This window comes from Helicoverpa armigera, chromosome 8 (genome assembly GCF_030705265.1).
Source record: "Helicoverpa armigera isolate CAAS_96S chromosome 8, ASM3070526v1, whole genome shotgun sequence".
Taxonomy (NCBI): Eukaryota; Metazoa; Arthropoda; class Insecta; order Lepidoptera; family Noctuidae; genus Helicoverpa; species Helicoverpa armigera.
The window spans coordinates 1,148,118-1,167,077 of record NC_087127.1 but is presented as its reverse complement, the minus strand read 5'-3'; the positions used below and the strand labels follow the sequence as shown (position 1 = coordinate 1,167,077).

At 35.2% G+C, this 18,960-nt stretch overlaps 1 protein-coding gene across 1 annotated transcript in view; it reads left to right on the top strand.

Moving 5' to 3' along the window:
- The window catches only part of LOC110383547 (cell adhesion molecule Dscam1), a 51,794-nt gene extending 32,951 nt beyond the window's left edge, over positions 1 to 18,843 (top strand). The window contains exons 4-7 of the mRNA XM_021344343.3: positions 6,706 to 6,896; positions 7,407 to 7,536; positions 8,277 to 8,417; positions 12,638 to 18,843. Coding sequence (XP_021200018.1) covers positions 6,706 to 6,896; positions 7,407 to 7,536; positions 8,277 to 8,417; positions 12,638 to 12,780 — 605 coding nt within the window. The 3' untranslated portion in view covers positions 12,781 to 18,843. The remainder of the gene's footprint in view (positions 1 to 6,705; positions 6,897 to 7,406; positions 7,537 to 8,276; positions 8,418 to 12,637) is intronic.
- Positions 18,844 to 18,960: the final 117 nt, after the last annotated feature.

The window sequence follows — 18,960 nt, the reverse complement described above, 5'->3', positions numbered from 1 at the left end:
TAAAACTTTTACTTACGTCCCGTGGTAACTACTGCCCCTACGCGGATTAAATATAACCAAATGATTGAACATAATCTATGATAGGTAAGACCCTTACAGAACACAGTCGCTTTGCAACAAAGCTACATCATTACATATACAAATTGCATAGCCACATTAGCCACTCCATCATTATACGAACACGGCCAATCAACGGTAAAATTAGAGCCTCCACCATCAAAGCTCATTTAATTAACTAATTACAGCATAGAAATGTAGCAGTATCGCACTAATAGAGCACCAGAGAGAAACCTTTCAGACTCAACTTGCGTCGCTCCACAAAACAGGCTTTTATACACTGAAGACTGTAAATACAAGATTCAGAATAGTGTTGGAAATACCGCAGAATAAGCTGTAGGCTAGGTGAAGGAAACTAGTTTGAATATTAACAAAGGGAAAGCTACGTAGGGTGAACCATCTAATACAAGACATTGTATGAAGGGATTAACTAGTCTTCTTGAAGACATTGTTATGGTTATAATAGAAAATGAATGTGATCAAAAACCACCTTAAGTAACATTATTTACCTCTGGTATACGCAATTTTGACACTACACAAGTCTAGCTTGTACAATGATAGTATACATATAAGGGAGTATACAAGGGTAGTACATACGGAAATATGCAAGGGTAGTACATAAAGAAGTATACAAAAATATTTAGAATCCCGGTACCCACAGTTAATACTTCCTTTGCATAAAGATTTTCAAATTTTGTTATAGTATATTATTGCTGTTAACTCTGGAATGCTTAATAAAGATTTATGATAATTATTTAGTTTGACTTACACAGACATATATGACCAAGTAGAATTGCAGTGAGAACATCTTAAGAAACTTGGACAAAGAATTTATAACAGTCGCCGAAGAAGTTTGGATACTGGAGATGGAATAATTCATAGCTTTGCTGGACAACCAAAATTAGTTCCGAACAAAATTTGCCGATTTTTTGCACTAAAATGCTTCTTTCAACCACGATTAAGTTAAAGGGCTTGATCTTCGAACCAAGGAAGCCACAGGCCGCAATAGGATACTCCGACAAAAAGTTTGCAGCAGAGAATCTTTGATGTTTTCAACAACCGACTTTTACAAACGAAGTCCTAGAAATGATTCAACCGTACTTTCAAAAGGCACACGGCGTCTATTGAATCGTCCAGTCTATTGAAAATGCAGGCCACAGAGGCCTGCATTTTCAATAGACTGGGAGCTCGTCTATCATAATTAAATGTTAGAGAGAGAACTTTTCCGCGCAACTCCATAGTGCATTAATATCAATATTACTTTTTTCTTCTGCTCTTTGACTTTGTCGTGTTTGACCTTATTTTCTAGATAGAAGTCTAGTTAGAACAGTGAAATGTTCTGTATTTCGAAATATTGTTAAAGTGTTATAAAAGTTCATAAGAAATCTCCCTGCTCTGAAGTTCTTATAAAGGGTGACAGATTTTATTCAATTTCGGGCATTCTTGCGTAACATTTTCTACGAAGTTAGAAAAGTTTGGTACACCAAATGATGTACTTTTTTCATGCTAACAATAAACCTTTTCCTGAACATAAAATCAAGAGTTTCCAAATAGCTCGTAATTATTTCCCTGAAGATGAGAGTCCTTGTACCCTTGTTGAAATGCCGTCATGTTTCCACGATCGGTCAAAGTTGCGGGTCGGATAGAATTTGTTTTACCTGCTTTTCAATTAATCGCCCTTCTGATCCAGCGTTAAGCTGATGGATATTATAATGAATTAAGTTAAATAAGAATACCAGATTAAAAACTTTTATCTGAAATTAAACTTTTTATAGTCATTGTGTTACTCTGCCGACTTTTAGCTTAACGACCACTGCGCTATTATTTGTTTCCTGAAAATGACATTAACACTTTTACAAAGGGAAAATTCCTTCTAAAATCCCCCATACATGGTTACTCCACTGTACTGAAGACGCACACGCCGCACGAAGGCCGCGTAATGACTGTCATTACTCAGCAACCATCGCAAGCTGACCTCCCACCATGCACCACATACCCCCTCCATCGAACATTTTCCTTAACATTAGCACAACGAGGCAGCTCAACGGTCAGTGATGGTTTAAACGCAGTGACGTAACGACGTGTCGCTGGCCATTTTTCTCATAAATACGTGTCCGCTATTATGGGCTACAGTGTCTGTCCATGACACATATTGTTAAAGTAGGTAAGGGCTTGTGATTAAATTGCATTAGGCTGGGGAAACCCTTTTAAACTATGGCGATGATGACTGATTAAAACCGGTGTGTACCGGGTAAACAATTGCATCTAAGCCAAAATTGGCCTTTTTGGCCCACATTGCGTCTAGTTTATGTACCTATTCGTTCAGTAGATGATACTACCACGATGTTATACAATCATGTCACTCAACTAAGTGACGCGATAGATCAGACCATTCAATAAAGGATTCATTATATTTCTATGGCGCCATACTCGGACTATTACTAAACCTTATCGTTGCTGAGAATCAAAACGTAAAACCGCTGCTTGCCAGAAATTTAACTAGCCCCCACAATAATCATTACCATAAAACGTCCATAAAAGTTCTTAATCCCCCAGCGCATTAAAGTCTCCAGCCGATTTCATTAACCGATTTGTTCAGTGTGTTGACACAGTTAATTGGATGTCTAGCCTATCCTGCAGATCGATACGGTGACATTAAACAGACACACAGTTGTCAAATATTTAGTGTTTGTTTACGCTCCGATCAGCATACACACGGCTTTCGTAAATAGTTGGGGGAACCTCAGGTATTGAGAATGTCACGCTGTTACTTGGAATTCTGGTTACAACACAAATAGACTGCGGTCAGGGACATTACGTACCGTAGCTTTATATGTCAAAGGGTTATGGTATTCATGGTTCGTCTTCCGTATCCAAAATAAAGCCTGATATGGTAAAAATATTAAGCGGTCATATTGTAAATGAGGCTGAAATGGCTAAGCTAAAGGCACGAAGGGCACATACTCAGGGATTGCCACTTATGGGATTATTCATATGCATCCAATTATACGTAGCTGCACCAAGGTATGGTACTGATTCAGTTATCATCGTTTGGGATTTAGGGTATGACTGCTAGGTTGAAGTATTAAACTCACGCTGAAACATGACACTCGTTCCCTTTGTGTCTAGCTAAATCAACAACAACTATATGCAGTAAACTATTCCATTAATAATGACATTAGTTTATGTATCATTATTTATAAACTATGTTCAATTAGCTTTCTTTCTTTAATCCCCCCACAAGACAAAGTGGCTTACACTTCGTCTTTTAACACCTTCACGCGACCACTAATAGGATTACAACTTCATTAGGGTTTCGCGACCTATGTCATCACCCTTCTTTGCAATTGGATTGTGGAAAAAAGGCCCTATAGCAATTCGCACTAGGTTCGGGATATTAGTCTTTTTGTACACGTTCTCGTTGAGACATCGTTAAAGATTTCAACCTTTTTGTCATTATGAAGCATTGTTTGTAGGTATCATTATTGTGCACTTTTGATGCAAGATAATTAATTTTTAGACAAAAAGGTTGCCAATTTGGCAAGTTGTGATTTCTAAGGTAAAGCGGAAGATTTTTTGGTCTTCTTTTATCAAGTCATCAATTGAAAGTCATCTACTGATGATTGCATGCCCTTCTTAACTACTATCGTTCTGAAGCCACTAATGAAGATGGAAGTCGTCAAAAAATCGTAAAGTATTGTTAATTATACTTCCCGCCGGCCCTATAAAATAACGCATATACATATGCATATCAGTCAGTTCTTATTGTATCGTATATTTTATAGGATTTTATTGTTGATACACACGCGACTAGGGGGTATGACGTAGACGCACATGGTTCTATAGGGGGTTGCTTTTGTTTAGTCTTTTGATAGGGGTTGAAGGTGTCAAGAATGAGCACGCGATTTCAATTGTTTTAGAAACAAACACCTTTTTTTAAAGGTAGGGGCTAAACACCAAGGAATACACACCTGTAAACTTCAAGCAAATGACGGGACACCGTTATGCTCTTATTGGACATTGATAAGAAATAAATTTTGATAGATGATAGCGCGTAAAAATAACTCTAGTTTTATAAATAGCGTACAATCTGGAAAAGCATGTTTCAACTGTTACATAACATTATAGCTACCGTAAATAAATTCATTGAAAAAACTGCTATTTTTACAACGTTGTAAATATGCATGGCGAAGCAAATTTTTAATATCCAACGAACCTTATCTATCTTGTATATTTCTACTTAAAATATATATATGCAAAAGCTATATAAACAATCTCTATAAGCCTATTAGGATAGATCGAGATAACATAACATTTGTAGACAGTCGTAGGTGTAAAGGTTAAAGCTATATAGGGTTATAAGTTATGCCAATGTGTTCAAATATCTAGTTTAATCTTGTTGCTATTTATGTTTCATATCGTACTATTGAAACTGATATGAAATAAGTTTCTTGTTAGAGATATCTGAAACAAAGCTTTCCATGTGTAAAAATTAAGCAAACGCTGCAGCCGACTTTGTACTTAATTTGAGTAAAGATGCACTAAGTAGCTTTATCTGCACAGGTCCTTACACACCGATTAACAAAATTTACGATATCCAATTAATTATTTTTTCGTTCATTCAACCCAAAACCGGTTACACACTCATTTCCATATCCAGTTTTTTCAAGAATTGTAAACAACACGCAGGTTTCGAGTCACGTCTCAAACTAGTTCCTCTCTGTGCGGAAAATCGTGGACTGCATTCCATTTAAATGCCAAATATAATTTAATGCTAGTCCGACGGTTGCAAAGAGACGAGCGTCCTTGATCGCAAAAGGCTGGAAATGGCACGACAATAAGCAAAAATGTATCTGATGACAATTTTGTGTTTCCGCGGTCTCTTTTTGTGCGAAAGGTGTACCCTTTCGGGCTATGTACCTATTGAAGATGTTCATGATGGGAAAAAGAATATGGGAAGCGAAGTTGAGGAGATAAACGATTTCTCTTGGACTGCTTATATTCTACTTCAATACACGCTTATTTGAGTATTTCGTTTTATTGAGCTTTATTGACCAGACGGGACAACTGGAGTTCGGCATCAAACAATTTTTATTGAATAGTGAGTGAGTAGGTGCACTTTTCGGCAACAATGTGGATTCCAGACAATATGATTGAAGCCGTGGTCTTAATAATGCAGAAACTGTCCTGATCGTTTCTTTATCCCACCCATATAGAGCACTTTACTAAAGCACGTTCAGTATGCTAAACCTATTTACCGAACGGCATGCATCCAATAAAGGCCGTAGTCTTTGTACTTGATGGAGCTCAGAATTAAAATGTAGGAGATTTTATCTATACGGCATACGGTCGGCCATTCTCACGCGGCTCAGTGAAGCGTGGTTTTATGTCATTACTTACTGCTGTGCGCGTGGTTTGGTGTCACGGTGTTTTCGCAGATTTTCTACTGAATGTTCGAGAATGTTCCGTTGGGATTAATGGTGGTACATAGGTACATTTCAGATTTATTGGAAGTTAGAAATGTCATTTGTGCAGAACAATTTGAGAGGAATAAGCGGAACATTGTTACATCCGTCGCTGTATCCTAAAATACTAATATTGATTTCCATCCTCAATGACAAAATGGCCTGGATCCGGTGCCAAAATTCATTCAAATGAATGCAAACATACTCCGCACCTGAACTCTAATCATCCATACGGAAAATACATTAAAAGCATACAGTTCACCTAAAATACGTAATTTAAAGCTGGCCTTGATATTGTTCCCCTAGCGGAACGGAAGCACTCCATACATTAGTGGACATTGTGACTACGTAGGTACACCAGTGCACGACAGGAGCCGAGTGCAAGCATTCATCACGTTGACAGCAGTTATGTAACACTCAAGGACATTACCTGGTTTCATTAAACTGTTGGTTTGTAGGAACACTTAGGAATGTCTATGGCCTAATACCGTTTTTGTAAATTCTGTACATTTCCCGTACATAATACGGGGATTGCACTATTCTCTTTTACGGACATTAGGTACTCGTTAGAATTTTGTGAGGGTCCAAGCTATTGTATATTTAACTCACGTTTTTCCTGGTGTACTCCACTATCAAATTAAAATAAAAAATGTATACTGTACAAAGAGTACAATTTCGAAACATACGAAACAGAAGCAGAAAATGAGTCTATAAATAAACATATTGCGGGAAAATAAGCAATAAAATTAAAGTTTGTTATAAATAACCTACCTAAACAATGGTTAATAACCCACGTGCAAGTGAGATAACAAATTACAATTATTACTTAATGACTTACTACGGTAAAATTGTAAACGGAAATTCTCAAATACAGCAATGAACAGAAACAGATATTCACAATTTGTTCTACAGTATCCATGTTCACGCACCTAACTTAGTGGTGCTTCAGATACCGAGCTAACTTTGCAGTATCCTAGTTCATTCTTAAAATATCTACCACGGAGGGAACTTTAGGCTAGCAAAGAAACATATTTGATCTCCTGGTACTTACATTGATGTAATCGACCCTTTGAAAAGGTCTCGGGGTGGAAGGATGCGGATTACCCAAGACGTTCTACAGCATTGGACGGCAATTGTCTTCTACGTTAATAAACCCACTAATTAATATTTACCTTTTTTGCAGCGGAGCCGCCACCGCTGGTGAACGTGACAGTCCACGCGTCCACGATCCTGGCGCTGATCCTGTGGAACGTGGCCGGCGATGGCGGCCATCCTATCATAGACTTCACCGCACAGTACCGTTCGGCTGCACCTGTGAACGGCAGCCTGGAGCCATGGAGACCAATCAGTCCCAACCACATCAGTCCTAATTCGGTAAACGAGGATTTTGTTTCTTGTATCTTTGTACATGTCATGCTTTGGTGGCCATCCTATCATAGACTTCACCGCGCAGTATCGCTCGGCAGCACCTGTGAACGGCAGTCTGGAGCCATGCACACATCATTCCTAATTCGTAGAAGAAATAAACAAGGATATTTATTTAATTGGTCATAATTTTACTTAAGGATACAAGCAGTTTAGCTTTGTGGCCAACTACTGATAAGTCCTCAACAAGGCCTACTTTAGCAGCCAACGAAGAATCTCTTTGATTTGTGATACTACTAAGATATACAGTACATTTTAAAAATATTCCAAAAGTGACCATTGTACAATACGGTTTCAAAGAGTTACCGCAGTCCTAGAACCGAAAGCGCAGCGAAAGGGATTCGGCTTAATACAGTGAAAGAAAATACGGTTACAGATACTTACAGAAACAACAGTACCTAAAACTGAAATCTTACTTAGCTAGAGCTGTGATTAATATATTCTCGAATGAATTTCCAGCGCCAAGTAGACGTGTATCACCTAGATACGAACGCGTCGTACTGGTTCCGAGTGTGGGCGACCAATGCTCTGGGGCCTGGCCCTCCGGTAGAGGTGCTTGCCACCACCCTGTACAGCGACCAGGAGGCTGGTAAGTTGCTTTATTTATATCAAGGAAGGAAGGACTAAAAACGTTATTTTGATACTAAATATAGGTTAAACTTATTGGTATTATAAAGCCTGAACATATAGAATCAAACTCCACATATAGAAGTTTTTGACTTATATATAACACTATATTTTTATAAGTACATATACTCGTTCGTTGGGGTTTTGTACTGATGTAAATCCAAAACTGGTCCCATGTGGGCGCCAAAACTTCTAGGAAACTTTCTTCAGTCCCATGCTGGGCGCCAATAATAGAAAATTACTTTTTGTTGTTTCATTTTTGTGTGTGTTGTTATTTTTTTTTTTTAATCCTGTCAGCTATATTTATTATTCAGCATTTCAATTTCACTTATTCATCTTTACGTGGGCGTTGCATGAATAAGGGCCAGGCCACAACAGTGCGTTGCGGCGTCGCATCGCAAAAATCAACGACGCATATCATATTAATCGCATAGCTGTGCAATGTTGTTTTTGCGATGCGACGCCGCAACGCACTGTTGTGGCCTGGCCCTAAGTCTGAAGATTTGAAAGTATATTACGTTATATTTGTCCAAATATCCGAAGTATCATTCAATATTTATTTTGCATTGGATTATATACATTTTTATGCAATATTTTGATATTACTGAAAAGCCTTCTGCAAGCCATTAGTCCCTGATGAGGACTAATAGAACTTCGTCAACATCATGAAATATGTATAAACACGTGTGCCGTATGTTCCAGAGCTGTACAAGCACTTCTTCAGCGGCGCAGAACAGTTCGACACGCGCACGTGGGTGGCGGCCGTGTGCGTGGTGATGGGCACGCTGCTGGTGCTGGCGGCCGGCACGTGCGCCGTGCTGTGCCGCGAGTGGCGTCGACACGGTGAGCCTGCTGTGTAGCGTCCGATGAAGCGCCTGTACTTCTTGTGGCGCTAGGGGAGTTAGGGAGCAGGGAACATAGGTGGCGTTGTCGACCAAAGAAGCTTGTAGGTTTTACTGGGGGTGGAGGACTGAGGTATGTTACTGGGTTTAGGTCATGGGGTGACACGGTGAGGCCGCTAGGTAGCTTAGGGAGTAGGGAATGTAGGTTGTAGGTGGCGTTGTCGACCAAAGAAGCCTGTAGGTTTTACTGGGGGGGAATGTTACTGGGTTTAGGTCATGGGAGTGACACGGTGAGCCCGCCGTATAGCGTCCGTTGCCGCACCTTTACTTTTGTGGCGCTAGGGGAATTAGGGAGTAGGGAATGTAGGTCTCTTACTGGAGGGGATGGTTAAAATTGTACTGTGGTGTAAATGGATGTGGGTTTAAGGGTGCATCTACACGGTGCAAGTAGCTTGCGCATGTTGAAACACATGCGCAGGTTACATGCATTTTAAAAACGTGTGAGTCCAGCCACTTGCGCATGTTAACTTGCTCCAGCTACATACACCGTGTAGACGCACCCTAAAGGAGATAAAGTTGGATGTACCTTTAAAATGTCAGATGGTTTTGGAAAAAATCTAAATATTTTTTATACGTTTGCCTCCAGTTACACCTACAAGCTTCTTCATACCCAGTTGCATTGCTATACCTTAACTGACAGGGTTCAGTTAAAATCAATAACAGTTGACCACCAGTTTGGACAAGGAATCTTTCGGTACCAAAGTTAAGGGATATCAATGAAATTGGGTTTCAGTCTTACCAAGTCTATTGCAACAGTTTTTTAATTGATTGATCAACTGCGAACTGGCAAGCCTTAAGAATAGTTTCTAGATATAACACCTTCGATGTGGTCAATAGCTATAGTTGATCGATCAAAAATCTTATGAAACTTGTTCCAATGACTTGTAAGACTGCAAGGTTCGACGATCATAGCGCTCAATTTAGTTAAACTATCATTCCATTGATAAAATAATAGAATAGATATTTATTGAATGGTCGAACGGGCATTGAAATGTCAGTCGATACCAAGCGTTTGATATTAAGCAATAAAAAGATAATTATTATTATTAGCATTTATGATATAGGCTTAGTAAATAGTAGGCAAACAGTGCAGATGAACAATAATTAAATAATTGATCGTTTGATTAAAACATCAGTTTTGTAGGGTATTTAATAAGATATTAGGACTATATTTATTTACTATATTTAATTAAAATTCGTAAAAAAAACAGATTTTACCAATCTTCTGATTCTTACGTAAAAAGTTAAAATATTTTATTTACGGAATTAAAGTTATTCCTAACGTTGCAATAATTAAACGCTTAGATTTAAATTCTAGCATAATATAAACATTCAATAATAACTTAGACTTGAAAGCACAATTTTTCACTATTAAAGCACACTTTGGAATTTTCAAATAATAAAGCATTATTGATTATGCAAAATTCTAATAAAAATTAAATTATAAGTATTTATAGTGCCAATTATAAAAAAAAATCTTAAATATTTAAAAAATCTTCCAAATTAAAAACTCAATAATTAGAATAGATTTTGATAAAATAAAAGAAATAGTACAAAAATAATAACTTTGGTACGTTCACTCTCTAGTTTCTACTCTACGCGATTGGTGCTATGCAAATTGATATTGTTACTAATTAATATTATAAATAATACCAAAAAGCAATTGATTGAATCTCGCTTTAAGTAGTTACCTATTGCTGTAATGTTGCTTAGGGTTTACTGTTTTTTAGGTAAATTAGGTAAGTCGTTGGGAAGTGCTGCACTGTATTTTGTATGCATTTCCACGCTCAATCATATAAAAGAAAAAAATATTTCTCACTTTTAAAAAGGTTTAAAGTCAAAATTTTATACTCAATTCTTTATTAACATTCAATGTTTTTAAGCTCACATAGTAATAAAAATATATACCTACTCAAAAAATAGTATACTTATTTTTTTTATTCAATTCGATACACGATCGAGTTTATTCGACTATGATCAATTCAATCACAATAAAAAAACAACTGATGTTCTCATCTGTATTTTTTGTAATTTCTAGTTTAGTAAACCAAGAGACAAAAATTTGTCCCTAAGCATGGAATTGTGCATACAACAACACATGACGTAAAACTTCCCAACAAAATACTAGTATACGGACCAATATAACTAACTACAGGACGTCAATTAAAACAATAGAACTATGCAAAAAGGTTGAATGTTGTTCCTACCATAGGCAACTATGTAACCATTCAACCTCCTTTGATAAATCAACTATTGTATACTTCGCTGTGTTGCCATAACACATCTCGCAATAACTACCTACGTTTAAAAATAACTAAATAATTCCTGCAATATAAAATTTTGCAGCTTTGTGATAATAAAAGACAAAAAGATTTAAAAATTATTCAATTATAATAAAGTAGCCTTTTTAGATATATCAGTAAATATATTTAATATAAGAAAGCGTGAAGTTTAATAATGTTTGTTCGTATTAACAACTTATTTACCTCGTTTCAATATTTTATTATACAAATTACGTAGATAATTAAAAGTATATTTCAAGTTCGCGTTGAATAATAAAAATATATAATTTAATAAAAATTCCAAGATATTATGTTCAATGATATATTCTGTTCGATGTAAGCCATTTTGAATCTAAAAATAAAAGTAAGTATAAATCATTTTAATATAAAAAGCGTATTAGATTTAGGAATAAAAAGCTTTATTGCTAAGTAGTTTATTATTCTTGCCAAAACACTTCATATTAATAAACTTTTGTGATATATAACAAAAAAAAATCAAATAAAATATAATATTTTTTCCAATATAGCGTTTTTTTAAGTTTGTTTGTTTTCTTATTTAAAAAAAACATATAAAAATATATCAATATATAATCTCACCGTTAAATTAATATATTTTTTCATTAAATAAAATAATAATGATATATAGCCACCGAATTTCACATATAAAAATTAACTATTTATAATAAATATACTTGCACAATCTTGTGATGACTTCAGGACCACTAATGCTATACTATAGGACCACTTTTTATATCTACTGCTTAACGGCCGCTTCCAATATGCTATCTAGCCATTGTTATGCTTAGTAGAGATAGAATTTTGACATTAGCGCCATAAAATGTAATGTCGAACTCCTATCTCTAGTTAGGAAAACCACAGATGGATAAAATATTGGGAATGGCCGTAAATATATACTACAGTAGTCGCCTAGGTAAGCTTCGATAGAAACTTTACAATGCAATAAATATTTTTAATATATCGCATCAAATGCACAATAACTAATTATAAGCACAAAAAAATATCTAAATTAAGTGACAGAATGACATGAATTCTATAAAAATATAATTTATTTTTCAAGTTAGTTATAAGCATATTGTTTAAAAATAATAATTTCCATTCTACTCTATGGCGGTTAACGGTTTTTCATCATTCTTTATTTGAAAATAACAACTAACGTCAATTTTAAGGAGGTGGAATATCATAGAGGTTACGATTTAAGATTATTTTATAAGTAGATCTAAAACTTTTATTACGGGCTCATTTGTATCAAGAATAATTTTCCTATGATCAATTTTGTTCTTTAACTTCATGAAAATTAGATACAAATGTGCCTGGCAAGAAATGTCGCAACAAAACAGCGACAAGTAAAGCAGTATAATAGAGCTCTAATGCCGACTTACAACTTGCTTATTAACAATAGTACTAGATTTTTTGAAATCTTAGACAACTTTAACCAAAAGAGTTGCTTGGCATAGCGCTCAAGTGCATTATACTATTTCTAAGACGAATTTCATATTGAAGTTAAATTAAAAAATGCTTTAAAGAAATCTCAGTTCTCGTATGAAATTCGTCTACAACAGCAAAATGTGTCGATTCACTGCGTCCACAATTTTGCTGTCTTAAAGTAGACAATAGAAAATCGCTCTCAAGTCTATGCAGATAAAGACGAATTCCGAGCGAATTTCCACTCTTCGATCTATCCGCATGACTTTTGCATAATCTTTCAATAACGAAGAACGCCGTATCTGCCAATTTTTTATTCATTCGAGATTTTTTTCTTCTTTCCCCTCTATCGCACTCGCTTGGATCGCACGCTTGGACTGCGGGCTCACACTAACACTCACACACACACTCGGTACGTATGACTAACCCTCCCAAGACTACTCCGACGAGCCCGACGTCATGGAGCTGGTGCCCAACATCATCCTCAACCCCGGCTTCATGGAGATGGAGCCGCTGGGCCGCTCGTCCCACATCCGCGCGGCCGGGTGTGTGGGGCCCGGGAAGCCGAGGCGCGTTTGATTTTCGTCAATACTTAACCTTAGGATATTCTATCGCACCGACTCCGGCCTATTGTCATGATCGTGGCCTCATGACGGAACTGTGGTGGTCGATAAAAGCGTTCGCGTTTGGACCATTACCAATTCTGAGTGTTCTATGTGAATACACTACTGTGTGACGGCTGTAGATTGGCAGCTACTTTGTCATATGTCATTTGCAATATTAAAACAGTGATCAAAGCATTCCATGTTAGACGTTAGAATGTCTATGGAAAACCAGTAGTTATTCAAGTATGCCTCATCAAATGAATTGGTAAACTACGCGCGTGCAAGTTCAATTAACTGCTTAGAAAACGCTTTCATTCCATCACAGGGTCTGTAACGCCAAAATGTATATTTTGGAAGGAAAGGAGTCCGTTTTTATATCGCTTAACTTACCCCAGTGATCAAATAATTAAATATGAATATTTAAAAATCTGAATTACACCAGTGCAATAATGTCTAGTCATTTGCGATATTATGTCATTTAGAATGATCGAAAACCAAAGAAAATATTATTTTAAGCGATTAATAAAAACGGCTCCAAAACGTAGGATAAGGATGGACATATCAAATGCATGAATTTCGTTTCGTTAGCCGATCGGAGCGATAGGGTAGCCGGGTTAATGTGCGCTCGAGTTTCTCACAAGTTGTGGCGAACTATACCTATACCCCTTGTATAATGCCCGTAGACTCTAATGTATATTTGTAAATCTGCATGTCAATTATAAATGTATAAAACCTCCGTATACGTATGGCAGCTGTCAAACGCCAGTGGCGAGCTGTCAAAATGGAATGACAGTATTTTATCATTCGCAGTAGATGGTTTTTAATCTGTGAATTGTAGTTTGAGTAGTAGTTCAACTTATGAGAAACAGAGTCGCGTTTAAAGCAAATAATAAGCTTTTAACTAATCACTGAGAGAGATCATTCTAGTTTTGTAAGCGTTTCGTGTTTAACCGTAGTGGTGGTTGCCATATACAAAATAAGAATTTGTAGTGTTCGCTATATAATATTGTACACATTTGTTTCTAAGAACTGATGCTTGCATTTACTTTTTATACATTTACACATGATCGCCGTAAGTCTGACACGGACGCTTTATTTTGTAATTGTATCTTATGAGGGTGGTAACATTTAACCGCGTAGATCTAATAATTCAAATATAATAATACTCTAGAAAAAAAAATCTCATAAAAGTAAATCAATAAATATCGTTACTTCTCCCTTCAAAATATTACTTCAGCAGCTGTGTGCTACCATTCTTATAAAATATTCTCCTTTCTGGCAACCCCAAAATCTGATTGAAACTTTTTTAGAAAACATATTGCTTAACGTTCAATATTGTTAATGTTGCTAGCTATAGTGATAGTATATTTTTAATTATATATATTTTGCTATATTTTAGATGATATTTTTATAACGGGGATCTCATGTATTTAAGACACTTAACAATTTAATATAAATAATGTCGGTTTATTTTCAAATTTTTGTGATTTTAAACGCTGTGATTATTATGTTTTTCTTATAATTGGTTGGTTTTGTAGTTAAGGTAATGGATAAGTGTATATATTTTGATATATATCGTATGGAGACTGGTGCAATGGTATTGAGTAATATAGTTAGTATATATGTAGTGGCGTAAAGTAAGCTTATCGTGAGCTCGCCGTAGCGTAGCGACAGACACTGCTTTATTGAAGGTTATATAATAAATGACAATATGGTAGTGGTTGTATATTATCTGTTATGTCCTGCGACACTTGAAGGCAATGATGCGAAAGACTGTTCCGCTTTGTGAGTATAAACGGCATCCTCTTAGCTGTCAGTTTGACGTTTGGTGTTTGACAGCTGTCAAAATTGGCGGTTGTTTTGTATTCAAACGTAGATTGAAAATCAGCGAAAATGTCGATTACTCTCACACAGGGGAATTACAAACTGTCGTGATGAACAAATAAATTAAATTTACGTAAGATCTTCACGTGCTCTCGCGACAGAATATAAAATAAGTTGATATATAACATTGTTGTGTAAGTGTAGAGCTGTTTATTTTTGTATACGGCCTGTATACATATCAGGGAGCCTTAGGATGTACAGAGATATACATGTTATTATATATTACGGATTTTAACTTCCTTCCAATCTGTGTACTTGCACGCTTAGACACAATTAAACCTCTTTTCGCTTAATATGTAAACTACCTAACTTAAAATTGATAAAATATATAGTAGATAAAATTGGTATTAACAAAAAATACGTAAGTAAACTTTAAAATGTATAATCTTACCGCATAAATAAAATTTAAACTTAACCATATAAATATTGAGGTATATTCTAGATATATTCCACTGCCAAGAATTCTCCCTTAAATAAAATCCTAAGCGTGCAAGTAATTTTCCTTTCTTCTAAGCTCATTGCCTTTCTGTGTTCTCACTACCTTCCATAACTGTTCTTGCACTCAAATACATACAAAGTATATTATAAATATTAACTAAATAATAGTTAAAAAATCTATCGAAAGAATTATACTTGATTGAATGGGTTTCAGTATAAACCTTTTTGATATAAAGTATGTATATTTTACCATCGTCGTATTCTGTTATATATAATTTTGTTATTTATTGTGTATGTTATTTGTGTTGAGGTTTGTACTGAAGTCCCTTCAATAACTATTTAACGGATATTCCTACCGCGTTGTGCTCGCTTCATAAACGAATAGTGTTTAAGGATTGGGGGCTCCGCACTCACTACATATTTCTAGAAAGAAAATAATGTATCACAGTTTGAAACATAAATTATATTGTATGGTTTTAGAGGGGGATAATCCCTAAAAATGAATCTTGAATTCGATTATATTAGGCCACAAAACTGCGCATCGCAATACCGAAACTTAATGCTGAAAATGACTTCAGAAGAGTTCCGTTAGCTAGACAAAAGACATCTTGGAGTCTTGGCTAACCACGTTGGTTTTAGGAGCATCTTAGGTATTATTCTTTATCTTGAATGTAGTCTCAATGTGTGGGTTCGGAGCCCCAACAGTCGACTATGTCCGTCTTGCGTATCAATGTGCTATCGTGTCAATTAAGTGTGACTTGCATCCGTTTGTGTTCGTCGTGTCTCCTGATTGCACCCTCACACTTTATTCTTAAAATTATACTTAAGCGACTGTGCGTTTGTGGTTCAATCTACGGGTTCCTTTCAAACAACATGTTTTTCTTACCTAAGTAAAATGTATAAAAAATATTCAAAAAATATATATTTTTTTAATATAAATTGGTTATAAATTAATACTATATATACTTGGTTGTTGTGCGGCAATTTTATTGTTTTTCTAGGCTAATCGGGCCGCATTTTCCAATACCTAGATTTATTTTATGTAACCGCAAAGTTAATCATAAAATAATTAGCAACATGCCTAATATTAAATATAATAAAAATAAATTGTATTATTGTATTGTATTATCTTCGACCCATTAGTTTAAACCACAAACCACAGTCGTGACGAGTATGCACCATTCTACCTACCCAGCTCTTCCTTTCAAAGTATATTTATTAACAAATTCATATTTTTGTATCGAAAATCAATTATTTACAACCGTGAAATTGTGTTGTGAGTCAGAACGCAAGAAGTTTTAATACGTACCTAAATGTAATATTGATATTGTCTTTCCTAGACCCGTCCTTACGAGCGTGAAATCTAAGAGAAAGCGCACATTACCGATTTGTGTATTCTAACAATATTCTAAAAAATCTTCAACTGGATATTTATGAAAAAGAAAAAGAGTATTTTCTTCCTTTTTTAAAGTCGTTAAAAAAAAAATTGTAGGTAATGTGTGCTCTATCTCAACTACATATTAATCTTTCTCTTCTACTTGAATCTCAATGTATTCGCCAATACAATGACCAGAATATGTGTAACTACATAGCAGCTTGTAGTTAAACGTTGTCTTTTAGATAAACTGCAAACTGGTCTGTTTTCAGGGTTTATGCAGAATTATTTACATAAAACTTTATAAATATTTAGTAAAATAATATTTGGTGAAGAAATAAAATACCTTTTCTCAGATTGATTTTGAAAAAAAAAAATATTTTTCTAATTTTTTGTTTAATATTCTGCTGTATAAATAAATAAAATGTAATTAAATAATTTTGCATATTCCCAAACAGCCTAGGCAACCGACATCGCCTAAAGAATGTGCGTAGCTTAGTAATAAATGGTTGTAGTCTAAGTGTTGTCTAGACTAGTTGTTGAACGCTAGCGTAGAAGCGCGGAGCGACAAGACTGCCAAGCGACGGGGAAAGGTAACAAAGTAATTGGTTAAAATTAAACTTTTTGCATCAACATCCAAGGTGTAGGGTGACTGGTAAATTTGATTGGATACAACTTTCCCAAAGAAACTTATTTTTATGGTCAATCACAATAGCAAAACAACTGTCGGAAAATTCGGAAAAAGTTCAAAGTTTGAAACAACTGGCTGATCTCCTTACATGAGAACAGCCGCCGTAGCCTATAATCGGCTATTAGGACACCATCAAGTTATAGTGATGAAAGTAATGAGTATAAAAAAGTTGCTTTGGGAAAGTTATTTGTAATCATGAGCTAAATCACGTTTTCAATTACCAGTCACCCTATATGAATAAGTGTGAATAAATGTGATTTGAGAATGGTTGTGACGACTGTCGTGCGACAAGCGGGTCGGTGCAAAAGTCAAGTGTGTTCGGTGTCTTATGTGAACGTAGGATGCGCAGAAAATTCATTAAATAAATTCGACATGTTTTTTTAGGAGTTGTTCATTGAAAAATGGTGGATTTAATTGTCATAATTGACGTGTAAAAATTATTTGTAATGTTTAGTGTATTGGTAGGTCTAAGGAGAGCCACAGACCACTGCCAGGCGCACGATTTTGCTAATGTTATTTTCTTTACTTTATGCCTTCATAGCGCATGATAATTCTTCTGCATACAGCTTGCTTCGTGTATTTTAGATTGCATGATACACTCGGTGTTCTGATCGTTGGAAAACGTTCGGTGAAAATATATATATTTTTTAAAATAAATTCTGATCAATTAACCCAGTAATATTAATTGTTCGAATGTCAATTCGATCAATTAATTGCACAGGGTACAAAAGCAATGCATGAGTAGAAAAAAATGTGGAAAATATATTTTTGTGGACTTCATGTGATTCTGTCTGTTTTCAGTTTTGTGCACTTGTAGTCATAATTCTCGTACAAAGACGTAAATATATAAATATATATTATAAAGGTCTAGTGCTAATTGCAACGATTCGTATTGTTATTGTATGAATCTTCGAGTATTTATAGGGGTATGTTTAAGCTAAGGATATACTCAAAAACTGATTACCAATACCAAACTTTTTCGTGATATCAAGTAAATGTACAGCGGAATACCAGTGATAGATATTTAAAAATGTATTATTGACGGCCGCTTCCAATATTCTATCTGTTGATTTGCCTACTAGAGATATAATTTTGACATTAGCCTCATACTGTCAATTGTCAAATTCCTATGCAAAACAACACATGGATAAACAATGGTGATAACGTGGTGTATATCCTTAGCTTAACAACACAAAGCTATCGGCATATATATCTCGACTTTACTTTATATTAAAGTAATAATTATGTTAGGTTAAGATTGCCTTTTATAAATTAAGCACGTCCAGTTGGTGAGGGCAGCGAATTGTTTAGTTCTTCGCTATTACGTAAGTTATTATAGAGGCACCATAGATAAATAGAAGCAGGACGCCATATTGAAAAAAAAAAACTGGAAAAATATATCTTTTGGCAATAAAGAACTATGTTCTAAAGAAATATATCATTTTAAATTTAAACTTATAAAAATACAAATGTCTTCCTAAATTCAGTGTCCTCAAAAGTTCTGCAAATATTTATTTATTGTGTCAAAGTGTTACCAAATATTGTTTGTTTATGCGCATTCCTATTGTAAGACTAGTTATTTAAAACAATGTATTCCATAGATCTGCACATGATGATATTAATTTTAAAATATTCGCCTCTGTCTTGATTCATAAAAATATGCTGTAATCGCTTTAAAATATACGTCAATTGTTCACTGGGAATTTAAAACTCATTTATATCTTGAGAATAACAATTTATATATTCGGTTAGAGTTTGAAATATAA